Consider the following 22,173-nt stretch of genomic DNA (forward strand, 5'->3'; position numbering starts at 1 on the left):
AAAGGATATAAAGATGCTTGAGATTTAAGCAATCATACATGCCCTTAAGCATAAGCCAACTATATACCTATCCTATCACTTTTGTACTCCTTCTGGTTAGTTTATTGTTTACAAGTTGGGATTACGAACTAAAGGTTAAACACAAGCTTTTCCTAATTTTGCTTTTATTCATAGATCTACCACTAGTATATCTATCTATAATTTCTATATTATAGAACATTATGCATATAAACGAAAGCATGCAACTTCTACAACTGTTAGATTTCTTCACGTTAAATTTTTATCCTTATATCGTTTCTTTTTTAAAAAGATACAAAAAATATTATTCACATAAATCTATCTTTCTCTATCCTTTCTTTTTAGGCAATGTATCTCTATATAAATGTTGTCTTTAATGATCAAATAGGAAAATATCTCAAAATGATAATTGACGCTTTATAGAGATTACGTTTATTGCGTATAAAAATTGGATAAAACAAATAATTTATTTAAGTTGAAATTATGTTACATTCTGTCGTGCCTTGGGGCACGAGCATCCGCTAGTAATATAATAATATATATAAGACGTTATTATATGTTATAACAGCTTAACTCTTATCGATGATCCCCTAGGGAATCTTGATCAATATTAATATTTTCTTTTCTTGCTAATGGATGAAGAGCCAAAGATATGAAGGGTCGCTTGAATATCTTCGTGGCATGCAGGCATTGGTAACGAGAGAGAGAGAGAGAGAGAGAGAGAGAGAGAGAGAGAGAGAGAGAGAGAGAGAGAGAGAGAGAGAATGGAAATGGAAATGGAAATGGCAATGGCAATGGTGGGGACCAAATCTCTCGTATGATGGTGATGATTGGAAATCAACACATCCAACTTAGAAATCAAAAATGCAATGCATATGATTATGTGAATTAATTTTGGCACTCCAAATATTGATAATTATATTTTAATATTTTTATTTTAGTGTTTATGTGATGTGTATTTTGAACATAAAATACAAATATTGGAGTGTGGTTATCAAAAAATAGAGTGCCAAAATCAATTACCCATGATTATTCATATAAATACCACAAATACCACAATTTACAGGTCTTTAATGTAAAGCCTCAAGTATACCACTGTCTTAATACCTTGATTTTGATCCACTAACCACACCACTTGGCCCAAAAGCTTAAGCCCAAGGTACTAGTTGTAGCCCACAAGGATTGTTACATGCCTAAGATCATCCATGTAGACTTTCGATGTGGGACGGGGTGTTACAATCTTCCCAATTTTATAACCTCGCGCCATCGCAAGGGGTTGAGCACTATAATCACCGATACTAATCAAACCAACAACTAAATCCAACCAAACTTCAAGGCCCACATGGTCGTGTAAATGGATTACTCTGATACCACTTGTGTATGGATAGCCTCTGAAACCTCTTGTAGATTAACGTACTAACTCACCTTTAACCCCGAATATATATATATATATATATATATATATATATATATATATATATATATATAACCCCTTTAACAAGTAGATCTTTGTAGTTTAATTATACATTTTGGAAGAGAATCTTCCTTTGATTGTCCAAAAAGAAAGCATTTATTCCTTCCAAGATTCGGGTGATCAAATAGGAGAATACCAGTTTTCCCTCTTTAGATTTGGTGTTCAGCATTTGAATTTTCAGTGAGAAACCCGTTACATGACAAATAAGCTCAATTCAAATCTTTACTCACCAGAGAGAGAGAGAGAGATGTAAATATATACGTACCTTTATAATGTTCTTTTTTTTTTAATTTTTTGTCCGCCCTTTATAATGTTCTCACTCATCCTCGATACTACTTTTACAAGCGATGTCATGTTTTGGGTTTGACCCCTTTTTCCAAGTTGCTTTGTTTGTCTTTGATGAGCTGGAGATCTGCCACGATATAGGGATCCCGCATTTTAAAATGCGGGACTCCCCTTCCCGATTGAATTTCGATGATCCGAGCCGCTCAAAGTGATCAGAACGTGATTTTAAGGGTCCTCGCGAGAAATCAGCAAAAAAAATGACCGGGAAGGGCTTCATCCGAGCAGTTTTCATTGAACGGTTCAAAAAAAACTGCTCGGATGAAGCTCTTCCCGGTTATTTTTTTCGCTGATTTCTCACGGAGACCCTTAAAATCACGTTTTGCACACATTGAACGGTTCGGATTTTCAAAATTTGATCGGGAAATGAAAGTCCCGCATTTTAACAAAGTGAGGGATCCCTCACTTGATAATTTGTGTTTGTGTGTATATATATATGCACACGCATAAATTACTCCATATACTGGGATACATACGGGAGCGGAGTAAGTGCAATTTTGTTCACCTTGCAATAACATTTTTGGGTAAGTATGATATCATTTTGTGGTGGGATTCACACCATTTCAACCAATAGGAAGAAGGGTAATGTTCACCATCTTAAGTGGAGGGTGAACAAAACTCAACTCGAGCAGAGCTATGTTGAGCTTGGCCCCCGGCTCCCCAAGCATCCGAGTTTTAAATTTTTTATTTTATATATTTTTAAATTAAATATTATTAATAAATATTCATGTATAACTACTTATAATCTTAATAATTTGGTTTGATTTGATAAAAAAATCAGTTATCTTACATTCTCATTTCTCAATTTCTTTTATAAATAAAAAATAAGCACGTGACAGTTGAAGTAGCTTAAAGAAAAAAATTAAATGATTGGTATATTTTAATTGTATTAGACTAGAATCATTTTAATGTATAAATGTAATACTAATGTATTGGAAAGCAAAACCTTATTATATATAATAAGTATATATTTTGATAAAAAAAATTACTCCTATATGTCTATTAAGCTAACCCCAGGTTTAAAGTCATGGCTCCTGTATTGAATACATATATGTAAGTAATTAACGCATGCATATATGCATGCATGCATTGGGAGAGGGGGCCAGCTAGCTAGCTATTAGTAGAAGACAATCTTCTATTCCACAAAAGTAGTAGTACTGGCATAAGATCAGGATGGTTAAGAGCCACGGGTAGCTAGCAAGTAGCAAGTACCAAGCTTTTGAACAAAAAGAGAGGTCCCCTCCCACCTTCCATGCCATGAAAAGCTTCACAATTGGAACCACCTTTTTTTTTTTTTACTTTGGTCTTCACGTCCTCACCTCGCCCTTATATAACACCAACAACAGAATCTAAAGTTATGTAAGTTGTCTTTTTTGTTTTGTCCTTTTTAATAACTCAGGGTACGTGCCAGGGCAACGCACCAGACATCCAGTAATCTTTAAGGGACTAACTCCATGGCTTCCACCATTTTCTAGCAGCGAATTCGATTAAAGTCAGGACAAAAACTCTTGCTTTACCGAGGAATTAGTTTCAAAACTAAGACCTTGAGAGAGTAAACCCCTTGCAAATTGCAATTGTTTTGGTCTGTTTCTTCTATGTAGATCTTGGAGGCTTGTTTTGGTCTTCTTTTTTTTTTTTTTTTGTGTGTTGTTTTTTTTTATGTAATTTGTTTCCTTGATTAATTGGTTGGATTCTTGCCAACCGGTTTTCTTTGTTTCCTTGAAGTCTTGGGTGACATATGATTGTGTTTTTTTTTGTTTGGCGGTGACATATGATTGTTGGGGCCGTGAATGCCAACCTTGTTGGGATGCTTGTTCCTAGTAGTGTAGTAATACCGTCATGCCCTTGCTCCATTAAATCCTTGGAACTCTTATCCAAGATTAATAAAATTCCCTTTTTTTTTTTGAATAAAAAAAACCCTTGCGGTATTGTTCCCTAGTGCTTTAACATTTTCCTTTTTATTTTCTTAATTTCAGTTTTTCTTTTTTGGTATAAAACAACGTCATGATCAAAGTTTGCAGCCACTTCTGATGAATTGTCTTCAAAGACTATTTATGCACTAAAAATTCCTTTACTTTTTTTTTCCCGAGTGAACGTCCTTGGTTGATTAGTAATGAAATGCACGTAGTGGCATCCCTTGTAGGATATGTGGAATGGTTCAAATTAAAGGGTAAATAATAACTGAAGAATCCAAGGCAGAGCTACATGTGTTGTTGGAATTGATTTAGAATTGCTAATTATGTTAGATACGTCGTTAATAGAGATTCGTGCGTACCTGAACGGTCAAGAGTCATTTATTAGTTCAAGAGTCGATCATTGGTGTTTTTATGTACGAAGTAAAGAGCCCATTCTAGAAAGGGAAAAAAATCTTTATTTTTTAAGAAGACAATTTCAAGCTAAAAAATTATGAGTTTATTAAAATCTAAAAATATGCAATATAAATCTTGTTTGAAAGATCTCATCGAGATCTTTTATACGATGCAAAAAAAATTGAAAAATTATTTTTCATTTACATTATTTTTGAGTTTGAAAATGTGAAATAAACTGCTCATTTTTTAAGAAGGTTTTTGGAACGGGCTGGTCATACATGGACTTATTTATTGTCTAGGTTTGCACACTTGACTAAATATGTGATAGGGAGTCCTATAAATAGTTCGACAATTGTTTGAGTTAGTTCGTAATATATCAGTTAATTTCAGAAAATATATAAGGAGAATTGTTGAGTTTTTAGGCACGCGTGCTCTTTGAGAGCTCTATGTACAACGTGCGGGTTGTACACTTCCATTAGATTCGTTGTTATCTCCTACACACACACACACACACACACACACACACACACACATATATATATATATATATATATATATATATATATATGATTGTTTGAGTTGGTTAGAGCCCGTTCCAGAATGCCTTTTTAAAAAATAAGTATTTTTTTCACATTTTTAAACTAAAAAATAATGCAAATGAAAAATAATTTTTCAATTTTTTTTTGCACCGTATTAAAGATCTCAATGAGATCTTTCAAATAAGATCCATATTGCATATTTTTATATTTCAATAAACTTATCATTTTTTAGCTTGAAATTACCTTATTAAAAAATAAAAGTGCTACACACACAACGGTTGTGTAAAACACAACACACAACCAATCTCTAACCATCCATGGCTGTAATGAATGGTTAGAATTCGCTCAAACTCTTCCCCATAAAAGTTAAACTTATCCTTGAAAGAGTTTTTTTAAAATCTAGACCGTCCAAATACATTTGGATGGTCAGAATTACACATACAACCAACATAACGGTTGTGCAAGTAGCATTTTAAAAAAAATAAGTACTTATTTCGCATTGCGAAATGGGTATTGAGTATTCCAACGTACGTATTTGGCTGTGCTTCCCAAACATAGCAAATGTGCATGCATGTGACAAATCCTTCAGTATTTGTTTCATGGAAAATGCAAATTAACTAAATGGGCATTGAATAATAACTAACAAAAAGGTGTATTGATATCTGCAAATTAAAATGCATATATGTATCTGCCAAACTACATTGATATCTATGAAAACTATATTAGAGTTAATTCTGGAGTAATTGTTTTGTCTTTTTGTGTGTATTATCCGTGCCTAATGGATTCATGTTAGCTAGACTTTTTACATACTCCCTCCGTCCCAAAATGGATGACAATTTTTGAAACTCGTGTCATTTTTCATCGCTTATATCTTTCAATCTATAATATTTTTCATGAGTTTGAAAATTTCGTATAATAGAACTAATCAAGAACTATCAAACAAGATCCATATTGCATATATTTTGAGATCCATATTGAAATATATAAGTAATTGAAATTGGCACAGATATCAAAAATTGACATCCAATTTGGGACGGAGGGAGTACTATTTTTTGCTCGGCTCTACGTACTATTGTTTCCTAGCTAGCTAACAAAAAACACCAATAATTATATTTTCTTTTTCTTTTATCGGCAACACTAAGGAGTATATTGTTACCAAGTAGTACGTTAATATGAAAACGAAACATACGAATTAACTTGTGTAGGATAGGTCCGATTTCTGAGTGGACAAATATCCCTTAGGATAGATGTACCGGAGAGGTTAGAATAGTCTATGGAAAAGAATGAGAGGAGTGATCTAGAAGGGTGAAGAAGAAGAGCAGGGGTAAACAGAGAGGGTAGGCAGTGGAGACTCAAACCCAGAGATCCCCAAGAGGAAAGACAATAGAGCCCCTGAAAGAGGATAAAACCTTCTTTAAAATCATTGCTCACCAACTTTCTCTCTCTAGGGAATGTTCACAATGTGCTCTATCTCTGTGGAATTCAATGAAGAGACGTTTCATATTTATAGACCACACGAGCTAATGCTTGGGCACCAAGTGACGCACTGATAAAATGACACGTGTCCCTTCTGTCCCCCCTGACCGCCGAGGTGTCGCTACCCTCGCGATGACCACGAGTATGACGGTATGCGTATCCTCTTATTCGCGGAGATCCTCTTCTTCTTTTACAGCCATCGAGCCACTAGATCCCCTTCATTCCCGTAGGGCAAGGTCGTGACCTACTCGGTCGCGCCAATACCGCTGCCAAGCCTCAAGGGGCCCCTCGGGTCCTGCCTAAAGACCGGAGCAGACATAAGAGTCTGGGCAAATCATTGGTGTCTTGGTTAAACTGCGTTATCGTCTCCATTAGATCGGGACCACGCCAAGCATCCACCTGAATAAATATAATTCTCTCCTTAAGGGAGGAATGTAAGCTTACGACCCTTACATGGACGCTGCAAAGCTATGGGTAGCCCACGCGCGGGGCCACATGTCGCGCGACTGAGGGGCCACGTGGCAAGCTAGGGTTCGTTAGTCAAATTGTCAATCCCGCGAGGACGAGTACAAGGGTTGCATGCTCATTGACAAGTCAAACGGTCAACGGTCGCGCCTATTGACCTTTCTTACAACTTGCATATTTACGAACAAATTGAGCTTATCGGGGAACATGATTGACTGGGGAGTATATGTAACCATTGCATATCCCAAATCGAGGTATATAAGGAGGACCTTACGCCTAAAGGCTATGTCTGGAATTTCTATAAAAGATGCAGATTTCTTTCTTGATTCGCTTTGACAAGATAAATAAAAAAATAAAAAAACATGGCATAAACATTAAGAAAATCATCTAAGGAAAGAAACTCGTTTGTTTATGGTTTTTATTTTATTTTATTTTATTTTCAAATTTAATTTACTTTCACTTTCATGTACTCTCTAGTTGAGACAAACTGAAACAGAATTTTTTTTTTATACCAAAAGTAACAATGGGATTTCATAAAAAAAAAAGTTTCGGCGTCATCGATCGCATGTCCTTTCACCCTTCATTCCACTAGCTAGGCTTACGAGTACAAGTCCTCCATGCCCATTGCAGTGGACGCGCGGACCCTCTTGACCAAGGTGGCTTTTTTGAGAATCTGGTCTATGGGATTAACCGATTGCGTCAATTTATAAATTAACCTTGTGTTCGGCCTACTACAACTACTGCGCTTCTAGGGTATTCAAAATACACAAATGGGGTGTAATTGAGTTCTTATAGCTTATGTTTACATACTTTTATAACTTGAGGTTGCAAAGCATTAAAATTCATCTAATTTTTAGCATATTGTAAGGCCAAGGCCGGCTCATGAGGTAAGTCAGGGAAGCGGTCACTTTCGGCCCCCGAATTTTGGTTAAAAATTGAGGTCCCACTGTAATGTAATTTATATATTAATATTAGAATGTTTTTAAATAAAAATACAATTGCATATTATTTTCTTCAAAAACTCTTGCAATAATATATTTTTACATTTATATTGTCATAATTGTATCCTTTTAGTTTTTTTTTTTTTTTGTTATTTTTGTACTTTTATCATTTTAAATAAAATCATGAATATATAAGGGTCTCAATATAAGAAATTCGCTTCAAGCCTCCAAAATATATGAACCGGCCATGTGCAAGGGTAAACAAAATTTCCCATTGGTGGGATTGTCCTGCTTCACCATTACGTCCATCACTGTTTACATACGATATGCAAAGTTGGGCATGGTAGTGCGGTCCCAATAAAGAAGCTAGAAGGATCACAAGCTCATCCTGACCACACATAGATTCCACGCAAAATTTGTGTCAAATGTTGTGTCAAATGTAGTGTGAGGGGAACCGGCCCCTATATATATGTGTGTGTGTGTGTGTGTGTGTGTGTGTGTGTTTTGTATGTATCTGTGTATGTAAGAACGTGAATGAATGATTGGGAGTCGTCTCCTCTGTAATGAGTTTGTTAACTAGTGTGTATTAACACTTAGCAAACAAAAATGTATTTTTTGTGTCACAATGCTTATTTGCTAGAGTATGCTAAATGTAGTAGTGTGTTAGTATGTGTGTCAAATTTGGCAAAGATGCTAACATATAATAAATGGGTTCAATCGTTATATAGTAAAACTCCAACTATAAACATAAAGGCCCACAACTCCTTTTTTTTTTTTTAAACTTTCCGTTGCTTGTATTACCGTTGCATTTTTTGATATGTTTTTTTTTTTATATGCGTTGATCACCAAAGGGCTACAATCCACCTCTTCCATCAATGGAAATAATTGAAATCATCATTAATAGGATTATATGCAATGAAAAAGGCAGAAGCTATCAGAATTTGGGCAAAATAGAGAAGGCACTAGAGTTTCATGCAAGAAATTACTACAAAAATGAGCTCGTGGAGTGGAAGGAGAACATGACCGTTGCTTTTGACATTATTTTAAAGAGTTAATATTAAAAAAATAATACGCTCCTAACTAATCCATTGAGGTACTCATATATATATATATATATATATATATATATATACACACACACACACTAACACACTTCTAAGTTAACAATATCTAACACACACCTGTGAGATTCATTTTTTATCTTAATACACACTTTAACACATAAATATAACAAACCCCACTGCGGATGCTTAGTCTTAGTGATCATATCTTAATATAACCCAAAAGGACTTCACAGTGTACTTTGAAGAAGAATAACGCTACCACTGCTTTAATTTAGTTCTCTCTCTCTCTCTCTCCCTCTCTCTCTCTCTCTCTCTCTCTCTCTCTCTCTCTCTCCCTGCGCGTAATTAGAGGTGGCGGTGTGTTTACCAATTTTTCCCTCGATCGAAATCGACGGAGATTTTAGGAAACAAAGCCAACAACAAAAATAAAGGCGAATTCGGCTTGTCTCCACAAACGGATTTGAGGTTCCTTGCCGTATTTCAGGACTTCACCGGAAAAGAAATGGCGAATGAATCAAATGCTATTTTTTGGTGGTGATGAATTGACTCGTAAAAGAAGACCGTCACCCGCCAATCTTCAAGAACGGAATCGACCCATCGATTGGGCAGAGTGGATTGATGGTTTAGTGAAGTGGGGTGGAGCGGAAGAAAAATAACAAATGGACTTTGTTATTTTTCCAAGGTAGATTTACAATCAAAAAGGACGGATCCCCATTGAAAGTAAGAGAGTTAAGTTAATCCTACTCCTAGGAAGACAAAAATAAGAACAAAGTGAAGACTTTGATTTGTTTGAAGGAGTTTACAATGAAGCCAAAAGAGGCTATTTATAGGAAATACAATGTGTAGGAAATAACTTCCTAACTTCTCACTACTCTTCATCATCTTCCAAGTGTCAAATAACTTTCCACAAACTCCAAAGTGTGTAAGAGCATGCCACTTGTCCAAATAACTTCTCTTCAACTTCAAAGTGTGTGGGACAATGACAAGTATCTTTTTAACTTCCAAATGTATAGGAGCATGTCAAGTGTCCTGCACTTTATTAAAATACAAACAAATAAAAACTAGTTATATTATTAATACAAAATAATAAAATAGGAATCATTCCCATAAACGCCACCTTTCAGTCGATCGACAGGCAGTGAAATATGATACAAACACGGTGTGTAAGTGGTTTAGGAAGGTTTTTTTACAATGCGTACGAATTACCATGGTACTGTCTTTGTTATTTGTAATTAGAGGTGGCGGTGTGTAAGTGGTTTAGGAAGTTTTTTTTACAATGCGTACGAATTACCATGGGACTGTCTTTGTTATTTGTGGGGAGAGAGAGAGAGAGAGAGAGAGAGAGAGAGAGAGAGAGAGAGAGAGAGAGACTATCTTTAGGGAAAGAAAGGGAACTAGGGCCGCATAGAAGAGTCGGTTCACTTTATTCTTTTGAGCAACAAGAAATTTCTTTTCTCTAATTTCTTTGAAATTTTAGTTAGAGGGGTTTCCTTGTCCCGCATGCCGTGCTTTCTTGTGTGTAAGTAAGTAGTATTTGAGGAACCAAAGAGGCATCTTCTCTTCTTGCAAAATTAAAACGCACCCTATTCTCTTCTTCCCCCTATTCGATCGCATTTGTTCTACTTGAATCTCTTCCTAGAATTCCAGATAGAACACACACACACTCTTGTGTGTGAGAGAGAGAGAGAGAGAGATCTAGAGAGAGAGAGAGAATGTTCCAATCCAAGAAGCCCGCGAGTATGAATAATAATAGTAATCATAATCATGAAAGAGTAGTAGTACCTCCTATGTGCGTTCAAGGAGACTCCGGACTTGTACTCACCACAGACCCAAAACCACGCCTCCGCTGGACCGTTGAGCTTCATGAGCGCTTTGTCGATGCTGTTACTCAGCTCGGTGGACCAGATAGTTACTACTCCAGTCTCCTACTCCTACCACTACTTGTTCATGATTTTAATTCCTTGCTAGCTAGCTAGGTTTTAATTGGTTTCTATATATATTAATTGCTTTCCTATATATATTTTCCGGTCTTAGTATTTTTCTATCTGTTTGCAGAGGCGACCCCAAAGACTATCATGAGAGTTATGGGTGTCAAGGGTCTCACTCTTTACCATCTCAAGAGCCACCTTCAGGTTTCTTCTATCTGTGCTCGGCTGTTTCTAGTATCTTTTCCTCCTTATTTTGTCTCCTTTTAAAATAACGAACTATGATATCTGATTTCCAGAAATTTAGGCTGGGAAAGCAACCTCACAAGGAATTCAATGATCACTCTACCGCCAAAGATGGTGAGAGACTAGGTGACTTTCCTAATTATACTACTTTCTTTTTTAAATTAATTTCCCTACCTTAACCAATTTCGATAGGTTATTAATAACTATGGCCTGTCCACACAAGTACTTTCATTACATACAATTTTGATTATATTTATCTCAATGATCTCCATGGCCGCTTCAGCTCTAGAACTCCAAAGAAATACAGCATCTGGCTCTGGGATTATCGGCCGTAGCATGAACGAGTACGTAATTCCTAGCTCAAATTCTTTTGGACTTTGGTCATGTGCGTGTGTGTTGTGCGAGCGAGCATGTGTGTCAGTGGGGTGCCACGGTGAATAAAACTCTTAAGAATAATTTGTGCGCTGCTTCTTCTTCTTTTTGTTTTTTGTTTTACTTTTGTATTTTCCTTCTTACGTACGTTTTGGGGGGTTTTGATTTTTCTTGTGAAACTATCATATCAATCGGTACCCAGTAACGTTCACTTCATGACTGATGGAATTAGGATGCAAATGGAGGTGCAGAGAAGGCTGCATGAACAATTAGAGGTAAGCAATTAATTAATTAAAAATGATTTTAATGTTTTCGGCATACATATATGTGGATGTCTAATGCAAGTACGCAACTCATTTGGTAAAAAATAGTTCTCATAAAAGAGAGAGCCAAGCGTGCATCAAAATGGAGCTCCCATTTTGCTTTCGGGTTCTTTTTGGGTTATTTCTTTGTGTTTGGGTGACAAGAATGAATGTCAATATATGTAAATGTGTGTATGTGTGCAGGTGCAGAGACACCTTCAATTGCGGATAGAGGCTCAAGGGAAGTACATGCAAACTATACTGGAGAAAGCCTGTCAAACACTTGCGGGAGAAAACATGGCCGCCGCTTCAGCAACACCTGGAGGAGGAAGCAGCAACAACTACAATAATAAACAAGGAGGAGGAGGAGTACATCTACTTCCAGGGGACGTGAAGGATTTTGGTTCTCCACTTGTCAACTTCCCTTCAATTCAAGACCTAAACATATATGGAGGAAGTGATCACGATCATGATGATCAGCATCATCATCATGTTCAACACAACATGGACAAATCTCCGCTTGATGATCATGGATTTCACATGATGCCAAATACTAGTACTCATCATCATGAAAGTACCATGAATTGTCCTCCTCCTCCGGCTCCAGGAAAGAACAAGAGGCCAAATCCATATGGTAGTACTGGTACTTCTAGTACCAGTACAAGTATTACTGCTGCAGGCAAAAGCCCCTTAATGTGGTCAGATGATTTCCGTTTGCAAGAATTGGCAACAGGTGGTGGATCTTCTAGTACTCTCGGCTCTCAAGATCTACATGATCACGATCCTTTCAAAGCTGCTGATCATCATCATCATATGATTCAAGAGTCCTCTAATTTCTCACCAGCTGAAATGTTTGAAACAAAGCCAGTCCTCTCTGGAGATATTCATCATCATCATGAAAAGAAGTTTGACGCAACATCTTCTTCAAGGCTTGAAAGGCCCTCTCCACGAAGAGCACCAGTTTCGTCTGATCATCATCATCTTCCTCATAGGACAATTAACCCCCCTCCTCATCTCATTACTACTACTACTACTACTACCGGTTCTACTGCTGCCATGGCACAAGGAAGAAATTCTCCGTTTTGTTGAATTTAGCTGCAGTCGTTCTCTTCCCTTACACACAGTTAGTTGATGATTAGCATAGAGCTCACTATTAAGTATCATTGCATGCATCTATGGTTTTGGATCTTAAATTAGAGTAATGCCATCTACATAATTTCCATTCCTCAGCCTCATTTTGTTCCCAGTAGTACTTTAGACACAAGGTGGATCCTTTTTGGTTACTGGATATGAGACCCTGATAATTATACTTGCGCTTGTATTAAGAGTACTGAGAAAACGTATTGAGAAATTGGAATCTGGTTTAGCATGCGATTTTCCTTTAAAATAAAGTAAGAGGCACACATTGAAGCTTGCGCTTACGTACGTGTGACATATGCCAATGCATGTTTGAAGTTATATCCTAGCCTCACTACAACAAAATAGGGATTTAGGGCCTTTTTTGTTGTAGTGCCTTTAACTGGCGTATACATATTTTTACTTCAAAGTGCTTATGCCTGTAAGTCCTGAATCCTGATGATGCTTCTTCTTGAAATGCTTAAACTCAATGTGTGAATAGTACCCCAGGTGCTTATTCATATTGAAATGGGATTGTATTAATTCAAGTCATGTTGCGAGTTTGTACGTACTACGTATGCTACTGCTGCATTTTAAGCTTATGGTGGGGTTTATCTTCATCCTAGAATAATGCCATCTTTGGGTAAAAAATGCCTGGCCCTTTTTAGTTAGTTACCATAATTAATATGGCATTCTTATTGGTATTGCATAAACTTACTTCTTGAACCTCGTGCTTCTAAGATACTCCCATATCAATTACCCAATCATTGAGAGTACTAGCTAGTCTTAATAATTTTGAGTAATTTTTTTTATATGCAACAAGATTTTATTAAAAACTCGACAACTGGTACACCGAGGTGAGACCAACTACTAGCCATCGAGGAGAGGCATAGTAAAAGGCCAAGGAAAAAAGCAAAAGAAGAGAAAATTACATCCAATGGGAAAATTGAATGAGCTATGTTAATTATTAATCATTAACTCTTCTAAAAGATTAAGCGTTAGAGATCGAGAAAGAGGTAACTTTTATTATTTGCCAAGCTCTCCTCCATATGCGGGCTAAAGCCCAAACACATGCAAATATCAAATGAATATAAAGTAGAAGGCGTGGTTCGAATACATGATCCATTGCCTGCTTTGATACCATATTAAGTTGTTTACCAATAACTCATCTAAAAACTTAAGCCGTTAGATAGCGGTATCTTTATATGAACAATAATCAAGGACCGATAGATGATTTCTAAGTACAAGAGAAGCCGACAGGAAGTATATAACTTTGTTATCCTTTACCTTCTTTACTCCATATTCCTTGGGCATACTGGCTGGAAACTCAGCCGCTAGCTCTTTCTCAAAGCCATTTCCAATTTAGGAGTATTTATTTATTTATGTTTTTTTTTGCAGACCTTTCTTTAATTTCTTATGACTTATCTCTGGGGCTATTATCAAAGTTATGGGACAGGTCCAGCAAAAGACTGACTTAGTTATGTCTTCTGTATTGAAATTCTCCTGTGAATTGTTGATTTGTTTTTTTATGATGATCTTCCCTTCTATTAAAAAACAAAAAACAAAAAACTCCAGCTGTTTTTTTCTTAACCACTTGAATACTAACTGGCGTATTTTTCGTTATCAGTTTCCTTGGCTGTCTAGTCTTAGTTAACATCAAATGGCATAAAATAGCTATCTCACAATTTGCAAAATTAAGACCATGTAGTGGCATGCATTTGCATATATATCCAATCTCTCTCTCTCTCTCCAGATATACACAATGATTCATGCATGTATGCTTCATCGACAAGCTAGAGGATGATTTTGCAAAAGCATTTTCATATGAAAAACGTGTCGAGATCGAATGATATACGTGTGTCATGTTTGAAATGAATAATCGCAATGGTATCTATATTCGATATTTAATTTACTGAAACGCATGCAAAAGTTCATATTCAACATGAAAAGTAAATTTCGATCGGTACAAATTTCTAATTTCTAGTCTATGCTATAAGATATTGATTTATGATTTGGGGATATGGACCATGATCTGTTATGGTACGGTTACTTAGCTTTGATGAGCGGCCAATTATTAGCTAGGTCCTATATGCATAATGATTCGTGGGCACGTAGTTTTTACTCTTTCTATCTTTCTCTCCTTCTATGTTTCTATCACATGATCAATTATACTATATGCAACGAAGGGGGTATGTACGTTGGTTTTGTGAGGAACATGCCAGTCCTGAGGCAAGGCGAGCAAGGCCTAGGTTTTGAGGCCCCAAAACTGGGGAGCGGGGGCAAATCTCTTAGAGCATCTCCAACAGGAGTGGTCAAAAGTGGAGATGTCAAATTATTTTGAAGGCTTATGTGGCAATTTGACATCTTTAATTTGACATCACACTCCCCCTCTCCAACCTTTATGTCAAATTATTAAAAGCTTATGGTCAATTTTTGAAAATTGACAGTCTAGAGGTTGATGTCAAAGTTGACAAGTTGGGACTTCCCTTCAAAACCACGTCACCTCCCTTCAAAGCCACGTCACTTTTGGCATGATAGAAGGCATCATGGTTGGATGGCGACTTAATGTCAAAACTAGCCGTTTGATTGTCCACCTCAGCTTTGACATCTCCCATTGAAGATGCTCTTAGTGTTATACCAAAAATATAGTAAAATTGTTTTACTTTCAGTAAGTCCATAAATAAACAAGGAGAGAAACTTATTCATGGAGCGGCGCAATCGCAGCCATTTATTCGCGCAATCAATAACTGATATTCATTTTTAATTTTGACCGGTCACAATTAATTATTACCGGTTACAATTGATTTTCAATCCGGACCGTCCAAAAATACTTTGAACTTGTGCAATTGGCCCCCATAAAGCCTTCTTTACGGAATGGTCCGTGTTGAAAGTATAAATGATAAAGTTGCCCCTCTCTATAATAGTTTAAACTTTTAAATGAGTTGATAGTTAACAATCTAATATGGTAGAGCGGGCAATAGATCTACCATATTGCTTAGGTTTTTGTGGTACTTTTAGGTTTTTGTAATAATCACTATTTTTTGGAAATTAGGCTGTCTTTCTTTTTTTTTTCTTTTTTAGGATAAATTCCTTACACCGATAGCGGAAATTATGGATTTTCCTCCACCATAATTTTGGACTCTACGGCATGTTAATTACCGATCTGAACCGTTCATCTTATATGGTCCAGAGAGTACTATTCTCATTCAAAAAATTATCTTCATCGGACATCGATAGGTGTATAAAAATTTAAATTTCGGTTTATAAAATGGATGGCCATAGACAGTTTAACTCGACAGAATCATACCGTCCATTTTATAAACTAAAATTCAACTTTAGATTTATCTATCGATATTCAATTAAGCTGATTTTTTGCGTGAACATACTATACTATGGGTCCTATAAGATGAACGGTCAGATTATAATAATAAATGCATGGTGGGATCCACAATGGGCGGTGGTGGAAAATCCACCGTTTCCACCGCCAGCGGAAAGAATTTAATTTCTTCCCTTTTTGCTAAAAAAAATCAACTTTGTTAGTTGTAGTTAGCACTCCACGCGTTGGAAAGGAAAGGTTATCTCTAGATGAATGAGCTTTTGATTTTTTAAGTACATGAGGTCCTCTAGTTTGAAGTTCGCATCGGGCTCCCAAATTATTAGGGATGAGTGAGGAAAAGATGGTGGACAGTGGCGTAGCCAGGAATGTGTATTAGTGATGGCACTATGTCACAAGAACTTCAACGACAGTTAAGCTCCGACAACAGCCGACACACTCATGATTTAATGGTTTTTAGAGATGCAAAGGTAGCTTGCGTCTTGCGGTGTGAGAAATGAAGGGGAGCTTTAGGCTTGTGTAAAGTGTTATTTTTTGTAAAAATTACTCAAATTTGCATAGTCCACCTTTGATTTTTTATTTGATATTAAAAAACATCTATTGCAGGGCTAGCTTGATTTTTAAACTATTCAAGAAAAAATTAGTTAATCCCTATATCTGTTACTAGTTGATTGAATAACATGTGTCTTGCTTTCAAATTATGGTTTAGATTTTCGACAAATTTTTTTTGTAGAATTTGCTCAAACATTTATGAATGTGCAATTCATATGATATTTCTGAGGATTGATCAAAGGATTAATAAGGCTTACAAAATGAACAATTTAGATCATTTGAATGGGACCAAATATGAATGCCAAATAACTAATGTTCATCCTACTTTTTAGTCGGGGAACAAAATATCCTATTGGATATGTGCGTATTTGTACGAAAAATAGTTATTACTTTAATTAAAAACTAAAACTCAAATTTTATTTTCTTCCCTCCCCCGCCAATGGTGGGGGATTCACTTTAACTACGAACCCTTTATTGATTGAGCCAGATATATCTTCATCCACACTCACACACACACACACAGAGAGAGAGAGAGAACGCACTCCCATTGGGTGCAAACACCAAGGAAGCTTCTGACTTTATGCTGGCAAAGTTGAGCCTGCATATATATACACATTTACATATATATGCCATCAAAAGCTGACGGGCCCTGGCTACTCATTTGACACTTTACATTACATGCAGCTAGCTAGCATATGTATGAATGGTATAATGACTATATTTTAGTACTAAAAATGTACTGACTGACTAGAGTACTAGTTATTATATATTAACGGAATAACGGTAACGGAGAGCCATGTTATAAAAGTTGAGAGTACGAAATTCTACTGATTTGGCGCGTTCTTTAATGTTAATTAAGTACGTATTGATTTGGATCTATAAGGAGCTATATAGCCCCGACCAATAATGTCCTAGGAACAACTCTAGGGCTGAAAACGAGCCGAGCCGAGTCGAACTTTACAGTGTTCAAGCTTATTTATTAAAATTTTAACGAATTCGAGCTCGAGTTCGAGCTCAGTAAAAACTTAACAAGTCGAGCTCGAGCTGAGCAGGCTTTGGCTTGACTTGAGCTCGAGTTTGTTCACGAGTTTCAACGGACCAACGAAAAATGTATATATATCCTCGCATAGGCCTAATATAACCAAAAATATTTTGAATGTGAAGGTATATATCTTTTATTTTCCTATGGAGCGGGAGTGTATTAGTGTGCGTGTATCGTCCCCTCTCTTGGTTGACTGGAAAGTGAAAACGGAAAGAACAAATTATGAAATAACAATAAAAATCTTAAATTTAAGTATATATAGCCCGGCTTGCGAGCCGACTCGAGCCGAGCTTATCCTTGCTCGAGTTCGGCTCGTTTACAAAACGAGCTGAAAAAATCAGTTCAAGCTCGTCCGTTTAACTTCCGAACTGAACTTAAACGAGCTACTAACGAGCCGAGTTATGAGCCACTCTCGTTTGCAGCCCTAAACAACTCTAGTCTAGACATACATATAGTAGTAAATTTTGTGAGCACATTGGATTCTGTTTCTTTGTTTTTTTATTCATCGTCATTTCTTTAGCAGTTTGCAGGGCTAGCTTTTGTTTTCCGAAAGAAATTCTCTTTCTTAAAAGTACATGCACTCAATCAGAAGCTTCTTTTGTTCCTCCAGGCCTCTTCACATACACACTCTCTCCCTCTCTCTCTCTCTCTCTCTCTCAGATTTTCCCCTTCACACATAGTACTAATTAACTTTTTGGGTTCTGACTTGGCAACATGACAACTGTGTCAACTGTCATGTACTTCGTCATGCATGAGCAATTATTCATAGTTATCATTCACTTTAGTTGAATAATCATTATAAGACAAGGAGTCACGATTTTTTATTTGCGAGTACTATCACGTGGTTATGTCACATGATATTTCGGAAGTACTCAATAATTGACAGTCATACATGCCTCTTATCAATTGCCGAATTGGATGATATGAAAACGATTTAACCCCGGTCAATAAACCAATTCTATCGTAGATGATTACTTATCAAATTTGAAAGACTATTCTCAGTGTACTCACAAGTCAACAGGAGAGGGTGGAGGAGCCTAAGGAAATCCAGAAAAGAAAATTTGGGGTATTACCAACAAGGGTGGAGACAGTGAATGAGCGGGGGTCACGTGCCCCTCTTGGATTTTTATCACCGACAGCATATTTGTTTTACACCCAGTACAGATTCACATTTCCACCTATCCAATATTAGACACGTGTATGCTAAATGTCTTCATGGAACAACGTTTTAGGGTGGAGGCCTGTATATTCCAGTAATATATGAGCTACCATTGGCCCCTGTTGAATTAGCTACAGGCCTAGTGCTTGACCGATTTCTAAACCTAAAATAATGGGTTGCCCTAAGCGTAGGGCTGAGACCGATGTAGCACAATATCCGGTAAGACCGGAGTCAAATCCACAAAGACGGTGATGTGTGCTGACTAAAAACTCGGATTGTTACTAATTAAACTGGCTCTTAGGTAGCCACCCCTTGTTGTTTTGATTTAGATGAATTAAAACCTAAGAAAGTGATTGTTCTTTACAAATAATTATAAAGAGGTACTGCCATAGGGTTTATAGTACTCGTAACCAGATCGGATTAACCTGCTCCATTCGGTATTCTTAAAAACGTTCAACTTTGGATTGAAAAAGATACCCCGCAAGATGCGAAACCCTATGGTGGCCATTTACCCATGCGCAGCGGAGAATGAGTTTTGAACCCCCATTCTCCCGTTCACATGGGCTCCGACAATGCCCGGGTTGGTCTGCGGGAAGTATTTTTTTTCAATCTAAAATTATCTTTTTCAATGTTTGAAAATAGGAGCAGTGCCCGAACTAGCCACGGCGTGCTAATCACCCCGCGACCCTACCTGAACGACTACTCACTAATCATTACGCAAGAAACGAAAGAAACCCTAATTTAAAATATGCTTCCGAATACGAATTAAACAGAAGAAATAGATTAACAAGTTCCAACGAACAACTTTAATAAATGATGAAAATTAATACGAATTACCGGAGCGCAAATAATTGAATAATACTTTAAATAACTTGAAGGAAAAAGTAGGAAGAAAAATACACAATATTCAGAATCAAAGCTTCACAGCCCCCGTTCTTTATTTTCTGTCGATTTCCCATTCTTATCCACGGCAGCCGCTTCCTTTCTTTCTCTGAAGTCAGTACCATTGACTTTATAGGAGTAGGGTTTTAACTTTTAATCCCCTAATAACATAAAAACCCCTTGAACTTCACATTTATAACACATTAGTCATTCAACTTCGAAGGACTTTGCATTTTGATCCAAAACTTCTATAAATTCTTTTCTTTACCCAAAGTCTCGGACAACAGGCCCGAACAACCTATAAACATAAAACCACACAATAAAAATCAGTTAAAAAAATAAAGAACTAATAAATATAGATTGAAGGGTCAAAATATGTATATTTTGTCACTTATTACCTAGTATTAGGGACAGATGCATATGTAGGAGTATATAATAGTTACAAGCCTAATATTTTTTTTGATGTATTATGGAACTCCTGTAACATATATAGTTACTATTTAATATATTCATTAAAAATACTTGGTAACAGTTAAATACACATATAAAAAATAGTCCCATAAATCAATTTTGAATATATTTTAATAAAAATAGATTTTACCGTTATTTTTTTAGTTTACTTGTGAAAATTGCCCCATCTGAATGGTATTTCTGGCTCCGCCACTGATTATCAGAGTTTGTTGAGAAAATGTTTTAAAACGAAGAAAATGCCAAAGTTGACTTACTTATCCATGGCCATTAAGACTTTAAGAATAAGGTCCCCCAGACCCAAAATGCCAAAGCTAATGGTTTGATCAACCTTGTTACTGATCTGGAGATTGTGTATGTATTTATGTTTGTATAAATTTTTTTGTTTGCTTGCCTTTTTATTTAAATAGAGCAACACATTTTGGATCATGAGGTAAAAAAAGAAGCCATGGAACTCGTACGTATCGCATAAGCCAAACATAAGGCATTAGGGAATGGGCCCGCTACAGTACCTCATAAGCCCATGTCTACCAAAAAAACCAAGACATCTCAAAACTTCTTGTTAACAAGAAGTCTCTTTCTAGTTGATGGGAGATGGTTCCAAGTTAATTTTCCTTTCAACAACATGACAGTTGGCCATGTGAACCCAAACTCCACCCATAAGCTTCAGCAGTAAGAGTGAAATTTGGCAGTGCCAAGCGAACCCATTGATGGGCTTCATGCACAGTGTTAGAACATGTATGAATGTGAAGTCCCACATCCGACAAACTCCAAATAAGTGGTATTAGAGCCGATGGCTAGTAATCTATAGGAAGACTCTCAGCACACAATAAATGGGCTTGCACGGAGAACACCCAGTCCCAATATTTAGCCCAAAAAAACACCCAGTCCCAATGCAGTGGGAAAAATCCAAGGTGACCCCCGATGAAGCAAGGTGGCTCGATGTTAGAGTGTTTGTAGATATCTCTCAAACGGGGCATCGCCATACAGATATCCTCTAATACTTGTTTCCCTTCCAACTTGTTAAAATCATGGATATTTTCATGGTTAGGAACATTTCCATATGGTGACAACCTATACTAAAGAGTGGCCACTTAGTTTATTAAAACTAAGAAAACACGACAGAGATTTCGGGTACGGAAGCCAAAAGTACAACGAGAGGAAGGTGTTAGGCACTCCTCTTTGCCCGGTCGAGAGACCGGCCCTTAATTATTCAACATACAATTAACATTTGCTTTATTTAATTCTAAACAAATAATCTGATTTTATCCTTTAAACAGTTAATATGGTGAGCCAGGACAATAGGTAAAACATGCATCAGAATAAGCAGGAAACAACACGCTGTCCCAACAAATGGATTCCACAGTCGGTGAATGGATTTCATGGCCGTGGGTAGGGCTGCAAATGAACCGAGCCTCTCGCGAGCGGCTCGCAGCTCGGTTCGGTAGTAGCTCGTTCCAGCTCGGCTTGGAAGTTAAACGAACAAGCTTGAGCCGATTTTTTCAGCTCGTTTGGTAAACGAGCCGAGCTCGAGTTAAGATAAGCTGGGGCTCGAGTCGGCTCGCGAGCCGGGGTATATATACTTAAGTTTAGAATTTTTATTGTTATTTCATAATTTATTCTTTCCGTTTTCACTTTCCAATCAACCAAGGGAAGCTAGAGCACATGCATACCAATACACCCCTGCTCCATAGGAAAATGAAAAATATATACCTTCACAATCAAAATATTTTTGATTGTATTAGGCCTATGCGAGGATATATATACATTTTTCGTTGGTTCGTTGAGGCTCGTGAACAAACTCGAACTCGAGTCAAGCCAAGGCCGGCTCGGCTCGAGCTCGACTCGTTAAGTTTTCATTGAGCTCGAGCTCGAACTTGTGTTCGTTAAAAACTTAATAAACAAGTTTGAATATTGTAAAGCTCAGCTCGACACGGCTCGTCTGCAGCCCTAGCCGTGGGATCCCGCTGGGTTGATATACCGGTTGCGGGAACGATGTCACAGCTGATGTTCTTCCTCACACCAGAATACGAACAGTTGATTTACCGGTTGCGGGAATGATGTCACAGCTGATGTTCTTCCTCACACCATAATACGAACAGTTAATCAGAAAACTATGATTAAAACATGGAAACAGAAAATAAATC

General features: G+C 36.9%; 1 protein-coding gene across 4 annotated transcripts; it reads left to right on the top strand.

Annotated features, from left to right (window-relative positions):
* Positions 1-10,063: 10,063 nt before the first annotated feature.
* On the top strand, positions 10,064-12,842 carry LOC131329876 (myb family transcription factor IPN2). 4 transcript variants are annotated; one of them, XM_058363290.1, is made up of 6 exons: positions 10,064-10,536; positions 10,684-10,760; positions 10,853-10,913; positions 11,083-11,143; positions 11,374-11,446; positions 11,678-12,842. In XM_058363290.1, exons 1-6 carry the CDS (start codon positions 10,341-10,343, stop codon positions 12,560-12,562), a joined length of 1,353 nt encoding a protein of 450 aa, XP_058219273.1. In that variant the 5' UTR covers positions 10,064-10,340; the 3' UTR covers positions 12,563-12,842. The 4 variants fall into 4 exon arrangements, with proteins under 4 accessions (XP_058219273.1, XP_058219272.1, XP_058219275.1 ...); XM_058363289.1 differs by having other exon boundaries at positions 10,065-10,536; positions 10,853-10,925; XM_058363292.1 differs by having other exon boundaries at positions 10,067-10,536; positions 11,404-11,446.
* Positions 12,843-22,173: the final 9,331 nt, after the last annotated feature.

This window comes from Rhododendron vialii, chromosome 6a, assembly GCF_030253575.1.
Source record: "Rhododendron vialii isolate Sample 1 chromosome 6a, ASM3025357v1".
NCBI lineage: Eukaryota > Viridiplantae > Streptophyta > Magnoliopsida > Ericales > Ericaceae > Rhododendron > Rhododendron vialii.

Bases quoted from the DNA above. Each gene is read 5' to 3' on its own strand.
- LOC131329876 (XM_058363289.1), top strand. From the start codon at position 10,341: ATGTTCCAATCCAAGAAGCCCGCGAGTATGAATAATAATAGTAATCAT. The intron at 10,537-10,683 runs GTTACTACTCCA...ATCTGTTTGCAG, and splicing joins TCAGCTCGGTGGACCAGATA to AGGCGACCCCAAAGACTATC. The intron at 11,447-11,677 runs GTAAGCAATTAA...GTATGTGTGCAG, and splicing joins GGCTGCATGAACAATTAGAG to GTGCAGAGACACCTTCAATT.